The 17,391-nt window shown below is 35.4% G+C and overlaps 1 protein-coding gene across 13 annotated transcripts in view; it reads left to right on the forward strand.

The window, feature by feature from the left end:
* LOC128229840 (myotubularin-related protein 13-like) overlaps positions 1–15,972 on the forward strand; it is a 48,094-nt gene extending 32,122 nt beyond the window's left edge. For 2 of the 13 annotated variants that reach the window (XM_052941671.1, XM_052941674.1), the window contains exons 29-42: positions 50–90; positions 1,315–1,437; positions 2,697–2,729; positions 4,059–4,100; positions 5,773–5,945; positions 6,149–6,322; positions 6,592–6,882; positions 7,140–7,451; positions 7,663–7,893; positions 8,202–8,496; positions 8,772–8,939; positions 9,265–9,413; positions 10,682–10,819; positions 13,206–15,972. In XM_052941671.1, the coding sequence (XP_052797631.1) occupies positions 50–90; positions 1,315–1,437; positions 2,697–2,729; positions 4,059–4,100; positions 5,773–5,945; positions 6,149–6,322; positions 6,592–6,882; positions 7,140–7,451; positions 7,663–7,893; positions 8,202–8,496; positions 8,772–8,939; positions 9,265–9,413; positions 10,682–10,819; positions 13,206–13,298 (2,263 nt within the window). In that variant the 3' untranslated portion in view covers positions 13,299–15,972. The remainder of the gene's footprint in view (positions 1–49; positions 91–1,314; positions 1,438–2,696; positions 2,730–4,058; positions 4,101–5,772; positions 5,946–6,148; positions 6,323–6,591; positions 6,883–7,139; positions 7,452–7,662; positions 7,894–8,201; positions 8,497–8,771; positions 8,940–9,264; positions 9,414–10,681; positions 10,820–13,205) is intronic. The other 11 variants (XM_052941672.1, XM_052941675.1, XM_052941673.1 and 8 more) reach the window with 11 other exon arrangements.
* Positions 15,973–17,391: the final 1,419 nt, after the last annotated feature.

Here is a 17,391-nt window from a genome sequence, read left to right on the forward strand (position 1 = left end):
TCACTCCACAATACTCGTGTTAATCCATTTTAACCATGTACATTTTCAGTGGAAAGTCATCCAGAAGTAGTTTAAAGCTAAAAGGTCAATGTAAGTATATTTTAATTTATGTTGTACATATTTGTTTACAATATGAATCTTGTATTACGAATTCTAAACCGACCAATTTACATGTATTGTAGATCTGATCTATAATGTGAAGAAATTGCTCAATTGTATTGAAATTACAATAACATTTTAGTTTACTGTTTCAGTATGTGCACATTGCTGTTTTGAATATGCAATTGTTTGACACATTGTTGAAGCATATGTAAGAGTTTGATGTTCTATTTCATGCACTCAGATCGTTCAGTATGGGTAGATATATACTGTACATGTGTAGAATGTCTGTCCGTCTGTCTGTTTACTCACTTTGGCAACAAATATGCATGCCACTCTATAAAGTTTAGCAAAGAATCAAGTCTATGAACTTTACCTTACAAACTACACATTGTTTTATAAAATATTGTACAGTCTTCTTTTTGAATATCAATTTTATCATTTTTTTGAACTGTTCACTTCTCAGTTTTGAATTTTAAATATATTTGCGTTTGTTAGTTTTGATCATTTTGTATGGCATGCACATTTGTACATCTATCAGTTTGATACAGGTTGTGTCGATTGTTCAGAATTTTGTTAAAGTTAACAACATACTGAAATTGTTGCTATAATTTTAAATGTAAAATAGTTGATAAAGTGCTCATATTTTTTAATACAACAAGTGCAGCTGAAACAGTTGTCTCATATCTCATTAGAAATGCTGCAATTCAAAAGTGTACCCATGTAACTTCCTGAGCAGTAAAGATTTGAAAGTTAACACCAATAATATTAACAATGTTGTTAACTTTAACAAAGTTCTGAACAATCAGGTCACTGTGTGTAGACTGATATCGTGATTTTCATATACTATTCAAGACCCAGTACTGCACATACCCTAGACCAGTCTAAAAACTGTCTTACTTATTTGTTGATACCTCTTGTTGTTTATATCTAGAAACTGTGAAGTCAATAAAATAAAAACTGTATAGGTTTAACAAAACTTTATTCATCAACACCTGCTGTTATTCACCTGTCTTGTAGTCAATATAGACAATTTTTGATTGGTGGAAAATTGAAGTACAAAAATATATCATTTTTGTTTAAATTTTGTACACATATAACTATCAAAGAATGTGTAGGAAAAAAAATGGTGCTTTAAAGTTAAGGAAGGTACCAGGTACGGTACCACAGTTTAGACTCTGTGCACTGTTAACTCTGTGTGTGATATTGATCTAGCTGGGAACGGAGATTTTGTGGCCCTGCACCTCTCAGGGGATGCAACTCCCAACACCATGAGACGCAGTATGTTCGCACGGGCAGTTAATACCCTCCGTAGCAGCGGGGGCAAGGGACATAACCGTAATGCACTTTGCTCGCCAGTATTGTGTTAACACTTCACATTCAGTATAATATTAATGCAAGTCCTGTATAAATGCTTTTCATTTTAATGACACTCAAATTACGAAAAGGCATGTGTTTTTTATGCATTATCTCCTGAAAAGTGTGGATTCTTGTTTGAATATAAATTGCATGTCTTCAAATAGAATTGCTTTAATCTTTGAAATGTTAAAAAACACAAAATCTGTCTGACATGTTTCTCACCTATTAGTTGCCGTTGGAATGATGCATTTATACACTGATTCTTTGTTGATTTCAATTATAACAAGGTTTTAAAAAGCAACACTCTTAAATACACTCATATTATTTTAGTTGTATATTTATTAAAAAAATACACACTTTATTGAGTGTTTTTCAATGGCCTTGTTGTAAGTGAGTAAGTCTTGTTTACAGAACAATTCCTGATATTGTGCATTTACCAGCTTGATTGTAGTGGACTTAGACTTGTAGATGCATTGGTGTATACAGATTCACTTGTACAATTGTAGTTATAGCTGGGCCAGTATTCTTAAAAAAACTTAAGTCATTTCCTAACTTAAGTCATTGTCTTAAGTATCTCGTGGGTAGTATTGTATAATAGCTTGTTAATATCTCAAAAACTTTATTCTCATTAATTTTATGTAATACAGGGTATACATATATTTGGTAAAAAAGCTTGTTCTTTTCTTTAAAATTGAGTAAGAAAAATATAGGAATTCATCTTAAAGTAAGAAATTATTTAGATGTTTTATGAATACTAGCCCTGGTCTTTTCATGTTCATGTTATTTACAGATTGTCATGAGTTATAAATGTATGACTGTTATCAACAGCAATCCTTTTTCTATTATTCTTCGTGGTTACGCAAAGTCTGCAGGTCATGATTTCTTTGTTAGAATTAATTTCCCTACTTTATTCATGCATCAACGTTTCATATACCAAGTCTCTTTATAAGCATCATATCTGAGCAATATAGTATGGTTGTTCCAAGCTGAATTGTCTTATTTTTAAATTGTGTTTCCTTACCGATTTCATTGTAAAAGATTCTATCATGTCTTATAAAGGAATATTTATTGATCAGTTTTTGACTTCAATATAATCATCCATTAGATACAAAACAATTATAAGCGTATAAAACATTTATAAGCATATATTAGCAACTTGTCATATTGTATAAGTCAGCTTGCACATGCATTCAGCCTCGACCTAACTAACAAACAACCAATATAACTTCATTTTTCAGTGGGCAAGAAAAAGCTATACGCGAGTTTAGAGGGTACATATATTGCCGCATGGATACATCTCACCTGTATCTCACCTAATCATAGTATATGTATTCACAAGAACGTGGCAGCTGTCTACAGAAGATTTTTTCTCAGAGAAATCTTTTGGCAAATTTTGCCACATTTGTTTTTTTGCAACTTGTTAAATGTAAAAAATAACTTGTTATCAAGATTGTTATATTATTGATCAAGTTACAGTAGAAAGACAAGACATCTGTCACGTTCATTACTCATGGCTTCTTAACGCAACATACACTTTGTATTTATTGCTCAGACCAAATCTGAGATTGTTTCGTTACTGGGAGATGGACTGTTTTTCTTATGGTACCTCTTTTATTTGGGAATGACCAATATCTTCACTCTCTCTTTCTTGCTCACTTTAGCGAATTAAGTTCTCATGTTCACCTCTCAAGGTCATGTATCACCTGTTCCTCATTGCTGGTACAACCTCATTATTAAATTTGATAAAACTGTGTCATTAATTACATTTTTTAATTCTATGAAAAATTAATTCACCAAAGTCTGTTATTGTCTCAAGTTCGATGAATGGATTGAACAATTATGATACGACTATTTTTACTACAAGTACTTTTGCTAAGAAATATCCACTTTTGTTATATGCTTTCAGGTCTTGCATAAAGATTTATAAGTGAAATAAAAATTATATTTCACTGTTTCAAACCTTTTGATATTTTTCACTGTTTTGAAATTTCAGCACAAACAGGGCTGGGACACAAATTAAACAACGTCATTTCCGAAATAAGCATATAATTAAAAGAAAAATTAATGGTTTCAGTGTAAGATAGCAATATATTTCTCCTCATGAACACCAAAAGTAAATATCGCTATGCCACTTGAGAAATATACCTATTTGTGCTCAACCAGTGAAATACATAATGATCTTACACTGTAACAAACAATTATCCTCTATAACTTTATACACTTTTTAAATTGAAATTCTGAATTTGGAAATATTTAAACATTAAAAATGTGGTTGTTTTGCTCAAGACCTCCTTCCTTATGTATGACATTGTTTTGCATGTGTTTCTCGAGCATGTTGTTGTTGTAGTATACAAGTTGTATCTTACATCTAGGCATATATCACTTATTAAGACTACATATATGATGTGTATGTGAAAAATATGTTAGATATTTTGTAATCTATACTCATCATTTACCTCCCTTTATGTAAATGAACATTCCTTGATAGACTAGTTTACCGTTTCCATAGTTGTCACAGTTACCACAGTGGTTACGGTTACCACAGTTGTCACGGTTAACACAGTTGACACAGTTGTACATTCAGTACTGTATTTTTTCAGTTTTAACCCTGCCAAGGAGACCAAGAAGAAATTATTTTTCAAGTAAATTGGGATTTTAGTTTTAAGAATGAGTTAAATGTAACCTAGAGCATGTGGGCACATGGTTGTCATGTGATCATGGATGTGCCATATTAAGCCCATATGTATTTGGCTGTTGTATGGATAACCCAGCAAAGCTATTTCCCCAAGTGTTGGAACCAACGTCTGCTCTTGTTCCCCGCGTCTATGTCCCAACATCCAGTTGCTGTCTTCTTGGCTCTATCTTGTAAAGAAACAAACTTCTGTTGATGCTTTGTCGCCTTTTGAATGGTACTACAAAAGGTTTGTCTATCCAAGTGCTCTACTCTGTCCTTCAAAACCTTCAGTGTTGATATGTGATTCACTAATTGCCTAATAGCTTGTGTCTGTATTAAATGTAAATGTGCTTAGCTTGATACTAATAGAGTCTGTCATAAGATGTCACATAAATAAATACACAATTTTATTCAACAACTTTGTAAAATATGTGAGGGTCATTTGTGAACAAAGCTTACTAACCTATTTTCTGGATGAGTTGAAGAAAATTGTGTTATATGCAAGGACAAGCGTCACTTTATTTTTATCACATGCTTTTTTTCTGGTATTAAAAATAAAACAAACAACCAACCGGATTTGTTCACCCTTGCGGATGATGAGCTAACTGCAAAAATACATAGCCTTGCCATTTCCTGCACTACATGCATTGCAGAAATGTTGTACCTGGAAGACTTAAAAACAAAATGTATATTTGATTGTTTTAATTCTTATAAGTAGAATGAATAAAGAGATAATACCAGTAAGAATCACAGCATCAACACTATGCTTTCCTGCAAATTGTGATGTCACACCCAGTAAGATTACTTTATAATTTGTAATTTCATGAAATCATTTCCTGTTCAAATACAAAAAGTGATGAATGCTTTAAGAATGAATTAAACCGGAAACAAGGTAGCATGTGATAAATAAATATCCGTTCTGTTTCAGTATGCAACAAGATAGGAGATGTTTTGTAATAATTTATTGTCAGTAGAAGCAATTGAATTGTACACTCCTATCTTTTTCAATGTGAGTTTTGTGTAATTGTGAGGGGTGACAGTAAAATGTCTAAGGATGAAATCTTTTTAATGAGTGTCATTCTGATACAACATTTTTTAATTTATTTCAACAAGATGCTCAATGATTTGTGAAGGAATTTAATATTTCATACAAAAAATAATGTTTAAGATATAATTTTTTGTATAATAAATTAATAACTATTATGTAATACATTAGATTAGTATAGTTTAGAATAGAAGTTCACTTTGTTGTAAGAGCTTAGCATATTACTAATAATGTAACATTATGTGCCATTTCGTTTAGTTGCTAAACATTTTGCAGTTGTTTTAATAAAAGCAATTTTTATGTTTTGCTGTAAAGATTACTTTATAAGTGTTTATTAACATCAATAATGTGACGCCAGCAAAATGACAAATAACCTTGGTTTGTGATATTATATGTGTATTGTTATTATCTTAAGTAAATTTTAATTTCTGTACCATTATACTTGACAAAGTATTTATCTGATTTTTTTTTTACAGTATTTTTCATCTTTGTTTAACAAGTAGAGTGTGTCTGTTCTAGATCTCTAGCCTTTGTGTAAATAAAAATGATTCTACTAGTTTGTTCATGTATCAGTAGATTTCAACTCTGTTTACAGCACTGACCCGTATAGGAAGTACTAAGGAGCCCCCGCGGACAGCAACACTGAACCCAGCGAGGTTCTCCCAGCCCAACGGGGAGGTGGAGCGGGCAGGGGACCTCATCAGTAACTCCATGCAGGGCCTCAAGAAAGTCTCCCTTTATGTGCTTGGGGAAAAGGCTCAAATGAAGGTTAGTAAAATTGCGGGGAGGGAGGTGGGGGTTGGGAGTTAATGTATTGAGATGTACATGCCAATGAATATTGTAACCATGTTTAATTGTTTCAAAGATGCAACAGACAAATTGTTTTTTAACAAAACCTCAGGAAAACAAAGATTTCCAAACCAGACTTTTAAATCTATTCTCAAAGCGAATTTTCTGTTTGTATGTTATAGGGAGTTAAACTGGAGTCATTTCCGAAGTGTGACTTCATCCCAGTAGACTTTTACGAGGTTCGTCATGTGAAGGCAAGTTTCAAGAAATTGATGAGGGCATGTGTACCAAGCTCCCCACATGGGCCGGACGCTTCCTTCCTGAAGGCTATAGAGGAGTCTGGATGGCTGCCACAGGTACACTCTAGAATAGTCTTTAGTTAGCACAAGTTTTTGGCTAGATTTGTGACATTGAGCTTATGTCATGGGCAAGAATTTGCCTTTTACAAAATCAGTTTAAGATTTCCAGACTTTCAAATTCCATATGATAAAATAATATCTTCCACTTAATTAACTGAATTAGGTACATGTAATTAGAAGGAAATAAGTACATTTGATGTTGTTCAATGACTGTAAAGTACCATCATCTATCACTGTAACACCTCTGTTGCCTCTGTGTACTGCAGCTCCAGAACATCCTGCAGCTGGCAGGTGCAGCAGTGGACCTGCTGGATGTGCAGGGCTCCTCGGTGATTATCTGTCTGGAGGACGGCTGGGACATCACCACCCAGGTAGTGGCTACTGCCCAGGTTCTTCTGGACCCATACTATCGCACCCTGGATGGCTTTCGGGCCCTCATAGAAAAGGAGTGGCTTTCCTTTGGGCATCGCTTCACCCACCGCAGTAACCAGACACAGGCAAACCAGGCCAGCGGCTTTGCCCCAATCTTTCTACAGTTCTTGGATGTTATCCATCAGGTATGGGTTTAAAGAATGAATGATAAAATTGGATGGCTGTCTTTTTGTGAAACAAACAATGGATTAATACCCTTTTACATTGAACATAATACTTTCAATAGTAACACTGATAAATTCAGTCACTTTCAAGAAAATGTTCTCTTTATTCTATTGAACCGTGCTTCTTTCATCAGATAAGTATCTGTATTGTTAATGTTATAGTAGTCAGATAGTTATAAGCTATTGCATGTTATATTTCCGCCTTTATCCTATTACAGATACATCAGCAGTTCCCACTATCATTTGAGTTCAACCAGTACTTCCTCAAGTTCCTGGCCTACCACTATGTGTCAAACCGGTTCCGCACCTTCATGCTTGACAACGAGCTGGAGAGAATGGAAGCTGGTTGGCTGCTGGAGGAGAAAAAGCCTCACCGATTGGATGAGCTGGATGAAGAGGCAGGGTTTTCTCAGAAACACTTTGGACAGCAGGGCGGGCTGGGAACGCCAATCTGGGACTACATAGACAAGCACCACCGTAAAACCCCGCTATTCCATAATTTCATGTTTAGTCCTGCTGATCAAGAAATGGTAAGTTAAAGGGGGGCAATAGCAGTTTTATATCGGATCTGATCTTTATTACATTGTTTTTGCACTTTTCAATGCTTACAGTAATTTATTATTGCAGAGTACTTGGTCACTAAATAGTCACATTATATACCTACATTTTATCATTTGATGCAGGGAATAACATATTCTTTGTCTAGGTCTATAGAAGTTGTTGTAATAATCTTCATTTAAGGTTTTACGTCCTTACTCCAACTTGTCCAATATGAAGATCTGGGACTACTACCTAACAGAGGACCTTGCCCACGGACCCTCGTATGACATTGAGGTGGCTCAGCGGGAAATCTCCCAGAACGAGGATACAGACAGCCTGGAGATGCCCGGGCATATGGTCAGGAAGATTATTAATGGCTGCTATGACAACATCATGTTGCAACAGCCTGATCACTTCCAATGGCAGTTTCAGGTAAAAATTTGCAAATCATTTATGGTTTTGTTGACATACAGCCATACAAAACATAATTTATAGTTCTTGTAAGAATATTTTATCTTGCCATGAAAATATTCAGATTCAAATATTGTAATGATTGCATTAATACAGCTGTTTTATACTTTTTCTTTACTTTAAATTCTGCTCAAATCAATAAGTAGTAAATGAATTGTAGTGAAATGATCTCTAATGAAGTGATAAACAAATCATAGAAAAAACTGACAAGAACCTGTAGGTTGTAATTCCAATATATTAAACAAAATCATTAATTTGAATGTGTTTAGGAAATCCTAAAACTAGAACGAGACCTCGGTCATCTGCCGCGAAAGTGGAAGACCTTTTGGGATCGGCTGCAATCACCCGCTCGGGACCCGTCCTCCCTTCCACGAGACATGCATGCTCGCTCCCATGGGCGCTCAATCCACAAGCGGTCCACACTCGAAATCTTAGTGAAAGGAAAGATTCTAGGGGAGGCAGCACGGAGCTTTGCCCAGCCACACAGATTCGAGGAGCTCACATACACCACTGCCGTCAACTGTGACCTCTGTGGCGAGATCCTCTGGGGTCCTGTCAAACCAGGTACTTCACTTTGATTGTTATCTGTGACACTGTTAAGTCTGCATTTCATGAAAAGAACATTTAAATGCAGTTGAAATGTACAGTCCCTTGTTCTATAAAGCCAATGAGATACTGCTAATTTGATATTAATGATGATAAGCCTCTGTGTGAATGTTATTTATTATTTTTTGGGGAATTATTTATTTATTCCTAGAAATGTTCTTTCTGAATTTACTATGACTGCATATTTATTTATAAATCTGGCTGCATACCCCATTATGACTGTGATATTACAGGTCAGCACTGTGTAGATTGTGGATACAAGTGCCACGAGAAGTGCATGTCCAATGTTCCCCGTAATTGCACAAAGCTGAAGGCCATCAGTGATGTGTCCACAAGCAGCTCGAGTATCTCGAGGCCTAGTATCTCTGAGACAAGCTCCACTCACGGACAGCAGGATAGAGGTCAGTTTGGACTAAGTGCACTTAAAATATCATTAACTAGATTTGGAAACACATTTTGTTTGTGATAACTATTCTATACTTTACCATACAAAGAATAATGCTGTTTTTAAGCTAAGATTGATGTAAAGTTAGACTTATCACATAATTTGGCCTACTTTATGGAGGTTATAGAAAGACTCAAGCAATTTATTGGAATCTATTAGGTCAAACAAATCATAAAAAGTTATGCATTTATCTGTCATTATCTGTCTGTTACTAAGTTTACCCAAATGTCAGTGATCTTGTACTAATAGCAATGTTTATATTTATTTCTGCTCCATGCCAGTAATGACAATAACACCAAGCCAGATCTATGAACAATTTACCCCAAGCTCAACAGAGCACCGCACACATGAGGGTTATCTGTACAAGAGAGGGGCACTACTCAAGGGGTGGAAACAGCGCTGGTTTGTCCTCGACTCCATGAAACATCAGGTCAGTAATGGCTGTGTAAAGTTGTAATTTACTGCACTAAGCTGGTTTTGGAAGTTCAATCTCAGGGCTACACTTTGTAAAGCTCCAAGTTATGAGTGTGTGAATTGCCAGATATCAGGAAAGTATTGTCATTAATATTTTGCTTTGAGAAAAAACAAGGTACTTTGCAATGGAATGATGGATAAAGTTTCCATCTGAAGTTTGTTATTTGTTTTGAATAGTTTAATGTTAAAATATTTTCAAGATACACGGTTGTTAACCAGGTTTTCAACGAAAACCGGGTTATAAGATTGAGGTTGTCGTTGGGCGGGCAGGCGGGCGGAAAACATTGGTTTCTGTTGAATAACTTAAGTTAGCATTGATAGATATTGATGAAACTTGGTGTGTAGGTAGCTTATGGGAAGAGCTAGCTTGGGATTGCTTTTGAGGGGGGTGGGGCTAAGGTCAAGGTCACTGTTACTAAAAATAGAAAAATGGTTTCTGCCCAATAACTTTAGTTAGGATTGATAGATATTGACAAAACTTAGTGTGTAAGTTGCTTATGTGAAGAGCTGGCTTGGGATTGCTATTGAGTGGGGATGGGCTACGGTCAATGTCACTGTTACTTGAAATAGAAAAATGTTTTTTGCCAAATAACTTTTGATAGCATTGATAGATATTGATTAAACTTGGTGTGTTGGTAGCTTATGTAAAGAGCTAGCTTGGGATTGCTTTTGAGGGGGGTGGAGCTAAGGTCAAGGTCACTGTTACTAAAAATAGAAAAATGGTTTCTGCCCAATAACTTTAGTTAGGATTGATAGATATTGACTAAATTTTGTGTGTAGGTACTAGTAGCTTATGTGAAGAGCAAGCTTGGAATTTCTTTTGAGGGGGGTGGGGTCAAGGTCACTGTTACTAAAAATAGAAAAATGGTTTCTGCTCAATAACTTTAGTTAGCATTGATAGATTTTGATGAAACTTAGAGCGAAGGTAGCTTATGTGAATAGCTAGCTTGGGAGGTGGGGTCAAGGTCACTGTTCCTAAAAATAGAAAAATGTTTTTCTGCCCAACAACTTAGTTAGAATTGATGGATAGTGATGAATCTAAGTGTGAATATAGTTTATATGAAGCTGCAGATTGAACTTGCTCATACAACAAATTAATTGGCTATAATTTCTGATTGCCCATAACAAAAACCTGGTTTCGTCGCATTGCGGCGCTTCTAGTTATTTATTTTATCTTGTTAGTGGAAAAAGGCAGAAAATATTAATTTTTTCTATATGCTTCAGCTACGATGGTATGACAGTATGGAAGATTCGACAGCCAAGGGTTTTATCGATCTCTCTGAGGTCGAATCGGTTCGTCCAGTCGGCAGCAAACATGTACAAGGGGCCCCTAAAAAGGCGGATGAAAGTGGCTTCTTTGAGGTAACACTTACTGTATTTTTCAATTTTACTGTTTGTTTATAATTTACCAGTATTAGATGAAAAAAAGATAATTTTTATTTGTTAACACATCTATTAGAGTACATTTGAGTCTTTAATAGTAATGTGCTAGTGAATGTTACTCTCATACAAAAATGATCTCCTTTTATGTTCATATTTTTTGTTCAGAAAAAAAATTCACAAATGATGATACTTAAAAAAGTAATGTTCTTCATTAATGCTCTTCATTAGTTGACCCAAGCCCATGGGTAGGAAATAACTTTTTGTTGAATAAATCAATAAGAATCTTGCTTTAATTTTGTCCTCACTATAGGATTTGCCCCAGTTTTACTAAACAAACCACATTATTGGTTAAATCTACACATCATTTCACATTATTTGTTGCTTCTACACACCACACCAGATTATTTGTTGCTTTTACACACCACACCAGATTATTTCTTGCTTCTACACACAACACCAGATTATTTCTTGCTTTTACACACAACACCGGATTATTTCTTGCTTTTACACACAACACCGGATTATTTCTTGCTTCTACACACAACACCAGATTATTTCTTGCTTCTACACACAACACCGGATTATTTCTTGCTTCTACACACAACACCAGATTATTTCTTGCTTTAACACACAACACCAGATTATTTCTTGCTTTTACACACCACACCAGATTATTTCTTGCATCTACACACAACACCAGATTATTTCTTGCTTTTACACACAACACCAGATTATTTCTTGCTTTTACACACAACACCAGATTATTTCTTGCTTTTACACACAACACCAGATTATTTCTTGCTTTTACACACCACACCAGATTATTTCTTGCTTTTACACACCACACCAGATTATTTCTTGCTTCTACACACAACACCGGATTATTTCTTGCTTTTACACACTATACCAGATTATTTGTTGCTTTTACACACCACACCAGATTATTTCTTGCTTCTACACACAACACCGGATTATTTCTTGCTTTTACACACCACACCAGATTATTTCTTGCTTCTACACACAACACCAGATTATTTCTTGCTTTTACACACAACACCAGATTATTTCTTGCTTTTACACACAACACCAGATTATTTCTTGCTTCTACACACAACACCAGATTATTTCTTGCTTTTACACACAACACCAGATTATTTCTTGCTTTTACACACAACACCAGATTATTTCTTGCTTCTACACACAACACCAGATTATTTCTTGCTTTTACACACAACACCAGATTATTTCTTGCTTTTACACACAACACCAGATTATTTCTTGCTTCTACACACAACACCAGATTATTTCTTGCTTTTACACACAACACCAGATTATTTCTTGCTTTTACACACAACACCAGATTATTTCTTGCTTCTACACACAACACCAGATTATTTCTTGCTTCTACACACAACACCAGATTATTTCTTGCTTTTACACACAACACCAGATTATTTGTTGCTTCTACACACCACACCAGATTATTTCTTGCTTCTACACACAACACCGGATTATTTCTTGCTTTTACACACTATACCAGATTATTTGTTGCTTTTACACACCACACCAAATAACTTGTTGCTTCTACACACCACACCAGATAATTTGTTGCTTCTACACACCACATCACATTATTTGTTGCTTCTACAGACAACACAGCATTATTTTTTGCTTCTTCACACACCACCTAATTATTTGTTGCTTCTACACACCACATCACATTATTTGTTGCTTCTACACACCACACCAGATTATTTGTTGCTTCTACACACCTCACCAGATTATTTGTTGCTTCTTCACGCCACATCATATTATTTGTTGCTTCTACACACCACACCAGATTATGTGTTGCTTCTACACACCACATCATATTATTTGTTGCTTCTACACACCACAACATATTATTTGTTGCTTCTACACACCACACCAGATCATTTGTTGCTTCTACACACCACACCAGATTATTTGTTGTTTCTACACACCACATCATATTATTTGTTGCTTCTACACATCACATCACATTATTTGTTGCTGCTACAGACACCACATTATTTGTTGCTGCTACAGACACCACATTATTTGTTGCTGCTACTGACACCACATTATTTGTTGCTTCTTTTCACCACATGCACTATTTGTTGTTTCATTTCACCACACTTACACACAACATTATTATTCATTGCTTCTACACACCACACCACATTTTTTGTTGCCCGCACGTTGCTTCTGCTCACACCACATTATTCGTTGCTTTAACACACACCACATTATTCGTTGCTTTAATGCACACCGCATTATTCATTGCTTTTTGCATGCATCATAAGAGATTAAAAAATGAATTAACTAATTTTCTTTTTCTCACCAGATGAAGACCACCCGGCGGCTGTACCATTTCCTGGCCTCAGATTCACGTGTGGCACACGAGTGGATTGACAAAATACAGGGGTGTATACAGTAGTGGGAATAGCAACCTAGGATAACCAATTCTGTACATAGACTTCACTAGAGATTACTGTTTTTATCGTAATGTGTCTTCCTGCTTGAAGGCAGCAGACTGCTTGCAATTCTGTGCTCTTTTGTGTATTGTTTTCTTCAAGGAAGATGTTGCTTGCTTAGGATCCATCAGTCATATGATGTGTATATTTTTGGACATGAAGGACTCATGGAATATCAAACTGGCATTACCAGTATCACATGTGTAAGAAAGAGCTTTACTGCAACACACAGTTCACATGCATGATGGAAGATGCCCATCATTTGCTGCTTGAGGATTGTGCCAACCGCTTTGGCTTATACTAGTTTATTTTAGCTTGATTATGCAGACAGCTGAAAGCTGATATAATTCACTGTCTTGTCTGTTTCGTGGGCAGAAACCAGGATTGCATCCATTTTGAAATGTCATTAGAAGTGCTCCTGGTGGGAATCGGACTCGCAATCTCATGGGTGGGAGACGAACACCTAGACCACTCCTACTCTCATTCATAAATAGTTTATAGATAGGTGTCAGCTGTCTTTAATGTTTGAACTGTTACCAGCACCATTAACTGTTTTTCAATGCTGCAAGTGTCCATGGCTTTAGTTCCACAGAGATTAGGGTTATACATGACAGCAATGACATGTTACAGCTTAATCAGTTGAAGTTTTGTATGTTCTGTCTATAATCCACATTGCATGTATACAAATCACTGCATTGACAGACTCAGTGAAACTGGCCCGTTGATTTGTTTGTCATAAGGTAGTGCTATAAGCGACCATTTTAATGCCTTTTTTTACCATGACAGTAATGCATATTGGCATGAGAAAGATATTTATATAAGTAATTGTTGCATAATATGACATTTCTGACGATTTAAATTGGAAAACAAATCCATATTAAAGAATGATGCAAAGTGGCATTTTGAGCAAAACCTTTACTTTCTATGACACTGTAAGATTTTGTATTGCATAGGATTTCAGCTCTATTATTTATTTACATATAACCAACAAATGTGTATATACATGTATGTTTGTAATTGCATTACAATTTTATGTTAATGTTTTAAGTTTATGCAATATATCATTTTATGGTGGTGAAGTGCAATATGATAGGAGTCAAGGAGCCCAGGTGTTTATGTGTATATAAAAGAGTGATGTGTCCTGGGAGTGTATTCTGAACCTGGACCCTACTGATAACAGTGTTAGTTGGCTTATTGTTTAGAAATGAATACATGTATATCATGACTGCAGGCGCCTTGTTTCCATTTCATGGTTTCTAGGTTTTAAAATGTTTGTGTAAATTCAACAATTTTTACATACCATTATCTTTTAAAAAGGATGCTTTACATTATACAGAATTTCTCTCACATTGACACATTGTATACTAGTAATCAAATTATTTTGATAGATATTAAAGTCATAAAATCCTTGATAGTTATTACAGCATTTAGAGTACTTACTAGTAATGTGTATACTACAACATTGATAAGAAGGGTTCTCCTTGTTTATCATTGCATATAATGTTTGTTCATAAAGCATTACCCCATGTGTACAGTCCAAGCTAACATTGGGAAAAGGTACTTGTGTATGTACAGTCCATCCAAGCTCACTTTGGGAAAAGGGCATTTTGAGCTGTCAAGAAAGCTGAGTGATTGTGTGTCTGTGTCCTTGGTTTCACCACATTTTCCTTTGCCATAATTAAAAAGCGATCAAGATATTCAAATGAAATATACCAGAAAAATTTTGCATATAAAAGGAAAGACCGATCATTTTGGCTTTTTAGTTATGGCCCGTGTTGGATTAAAACCTGACAAGTGTTTGCTCTGGGACAATCTCGGTTTAGTAATGGGTTACAAAGCACAGGCTTTTGTTTTATTGCATTATGTTAATGCACATTGCATTTAAATGCTAAATATCATCATCAATTGTCTAGAATTCTGGTGCAAACCAGTATGATTTGTGAATCCATGCTATCATGGGCCAACTGTATGTACCATGTACCTTTGATCTGTGAGTTCCCACTTATAATCACAGTTCTTTCCCTGACAAGGTGGAGCTTAGTATTGGTAGATATTTTTTTATTCTTCAATGATATTGTACATTTTGCAGGAGTACTTTTAATATTACTTCATGGTGTTTATTATTAATGGCATCTTTATTTTAAATATGAATGTCTGAATTGACAGTATTTTATTTTTTAAACAATACTCTTATAAAAATATATTGTCACTTGAAAAAAAGAAGATTTTTTTGATAAATAACACCATTCATGATTCTTCCTAGAGGAAGTGAACATGAGTTGGGAATAAACATTCACTCTATGGTATTACTTTTTAATTTCTATGAAGCTTTGTCATCCCAAGTTCATACTAGTTAATGCCTGAATATATGATTTGATGGCTCATGACAGCGATATCCATGACAACATTTGAGGTCTTGTAATGAAAAGTTTTGTCAAAATTTGTTTACATGTATGCACATGAGAATTCTGAATCCTGATACATGTATGAACTGAGTGCCCTTCTCTGGTATCTAGCACCTTCATAAAACCTGCAGTAGAATATATGTATGTTGTGTTAGCATTTGTAAAATTGTGTATGTCATTAACATTATTTAATAACTAAATGCAATCATTAAAAATAAATGTTGACAAATTATTTGGCTTTTGTGATTTATGATATGCTTAGAGTAATTATTCAGAAGTGTTTCTGTCTGTAGGGAATGTATTGATTGTGTTGTAGGATTAATTCTACATTTTTAGCTTATCTCGAGCTTTAAAAAACAAGAGGGCCAAGATGGCCCCACATATTGCTCGCCTGATTGGGCAATGGGTTTTAAAGTTTTTGATTGGACAACATATTATACTGGACGTCGCCTGCCCAAACGCCCGCCACAACGCCCATATAAAACATGAAAAATGTGTACTTGTTTGAAAATTTACAAATGGCCATACTTACAATATTGAAGTTAGAGTTGTCCCAAAAGAGCACATTGTTACTGTGAATAAGAGCATGAAATTTGAAGTTGATATCTCCAATGATAAAATGGGGCCAATGGTTTCTGAAGAAACGATTTTCAAAGTTTTCCATATAGATATAGAGAGAAAATGGCCCGGCCCCTGGCAGCCATGTTTTTTTATGAATCACTATGGTATGAAGGAATTTAATATATGGTCACCTGAACACCATTTCTGTTAAATTATTTAGAAATCGGGGCAAGGGTTTCTGAAAAGAAGACTTTCAAAATGTTCCGCAAAGACATAACGTGGTAAATAACCCTGCCTCTGGTGGCCATGTTTTTTATGAATCCCTATGGGATGAAGGAATTTGATAGAGACCAAAGGAGCATTTCTGTAAAATTGTTTTAAAATTGAGCCTGTGAATTCAGAGGAGAACACTTTCAAAGTTGTTTTAATTTCGGTTGCCATGGCAACGACGGACAATCACTCTACTGAGGAGAGCTGAAAAGCCGAGCTATAAAGTTTACTGGCGTTGTCATCATGCGCACACTTGTAACATCTTTGGTCGTATGGCCACTATTGAATCTTCATACTGACACTATTTGTTGAATTATGCTCTTGATAGATGGTACATAAACGTGTTGACTTAGTTATCAATTGAATGACACCATGTTGGTCTGTAGGTTGGTTATTACCAAGTGACTGATGGTTGGTATATAGCATTTAATGGTTATGTGTCATTGAATTTGAATTTTAGATTAAGGAGATATGGCAGTTTGTGGGCAACTACTTCTGTTTCAATGAGATTGATAAACATCATCAGCATAAAGTTTACTGGTGCCCGAAATATCGCGTGTCACGATCTCTTAGTCTGATAATCATAAGCCCTTCAAATCAACCGACTATAAAGTTAAGGTCACATGTGTGATGCTTGTTATTCATTATCACCAGGAGGCTCCACATGTTCTTTAAAGAGATACTCGGTACGCATTATAAACGGACGACTATTTCCAGAGGTGCTTGGTACGCATTATAAACGGACGACTATTTCCAGAGATGCTTGGTACGCATTATAAACGGACGACTATTTCCAGAGATGCTTGGTACGCATTATAAA

The sequence above is a fragment of the Mya arenaria genome, chromosome 4, assembly GCF_026914265.1.
Source record: "Mya arenaria isolate MELC-2E11 chromosome 4, ASM2691426v1".
NCBI classification, from domain to species: domain Eukaryota; kingdom Metazoa; phylum Mollusca; class Bivalvia; order Myida; family Myidae; genus Mya; species Mya arenaria.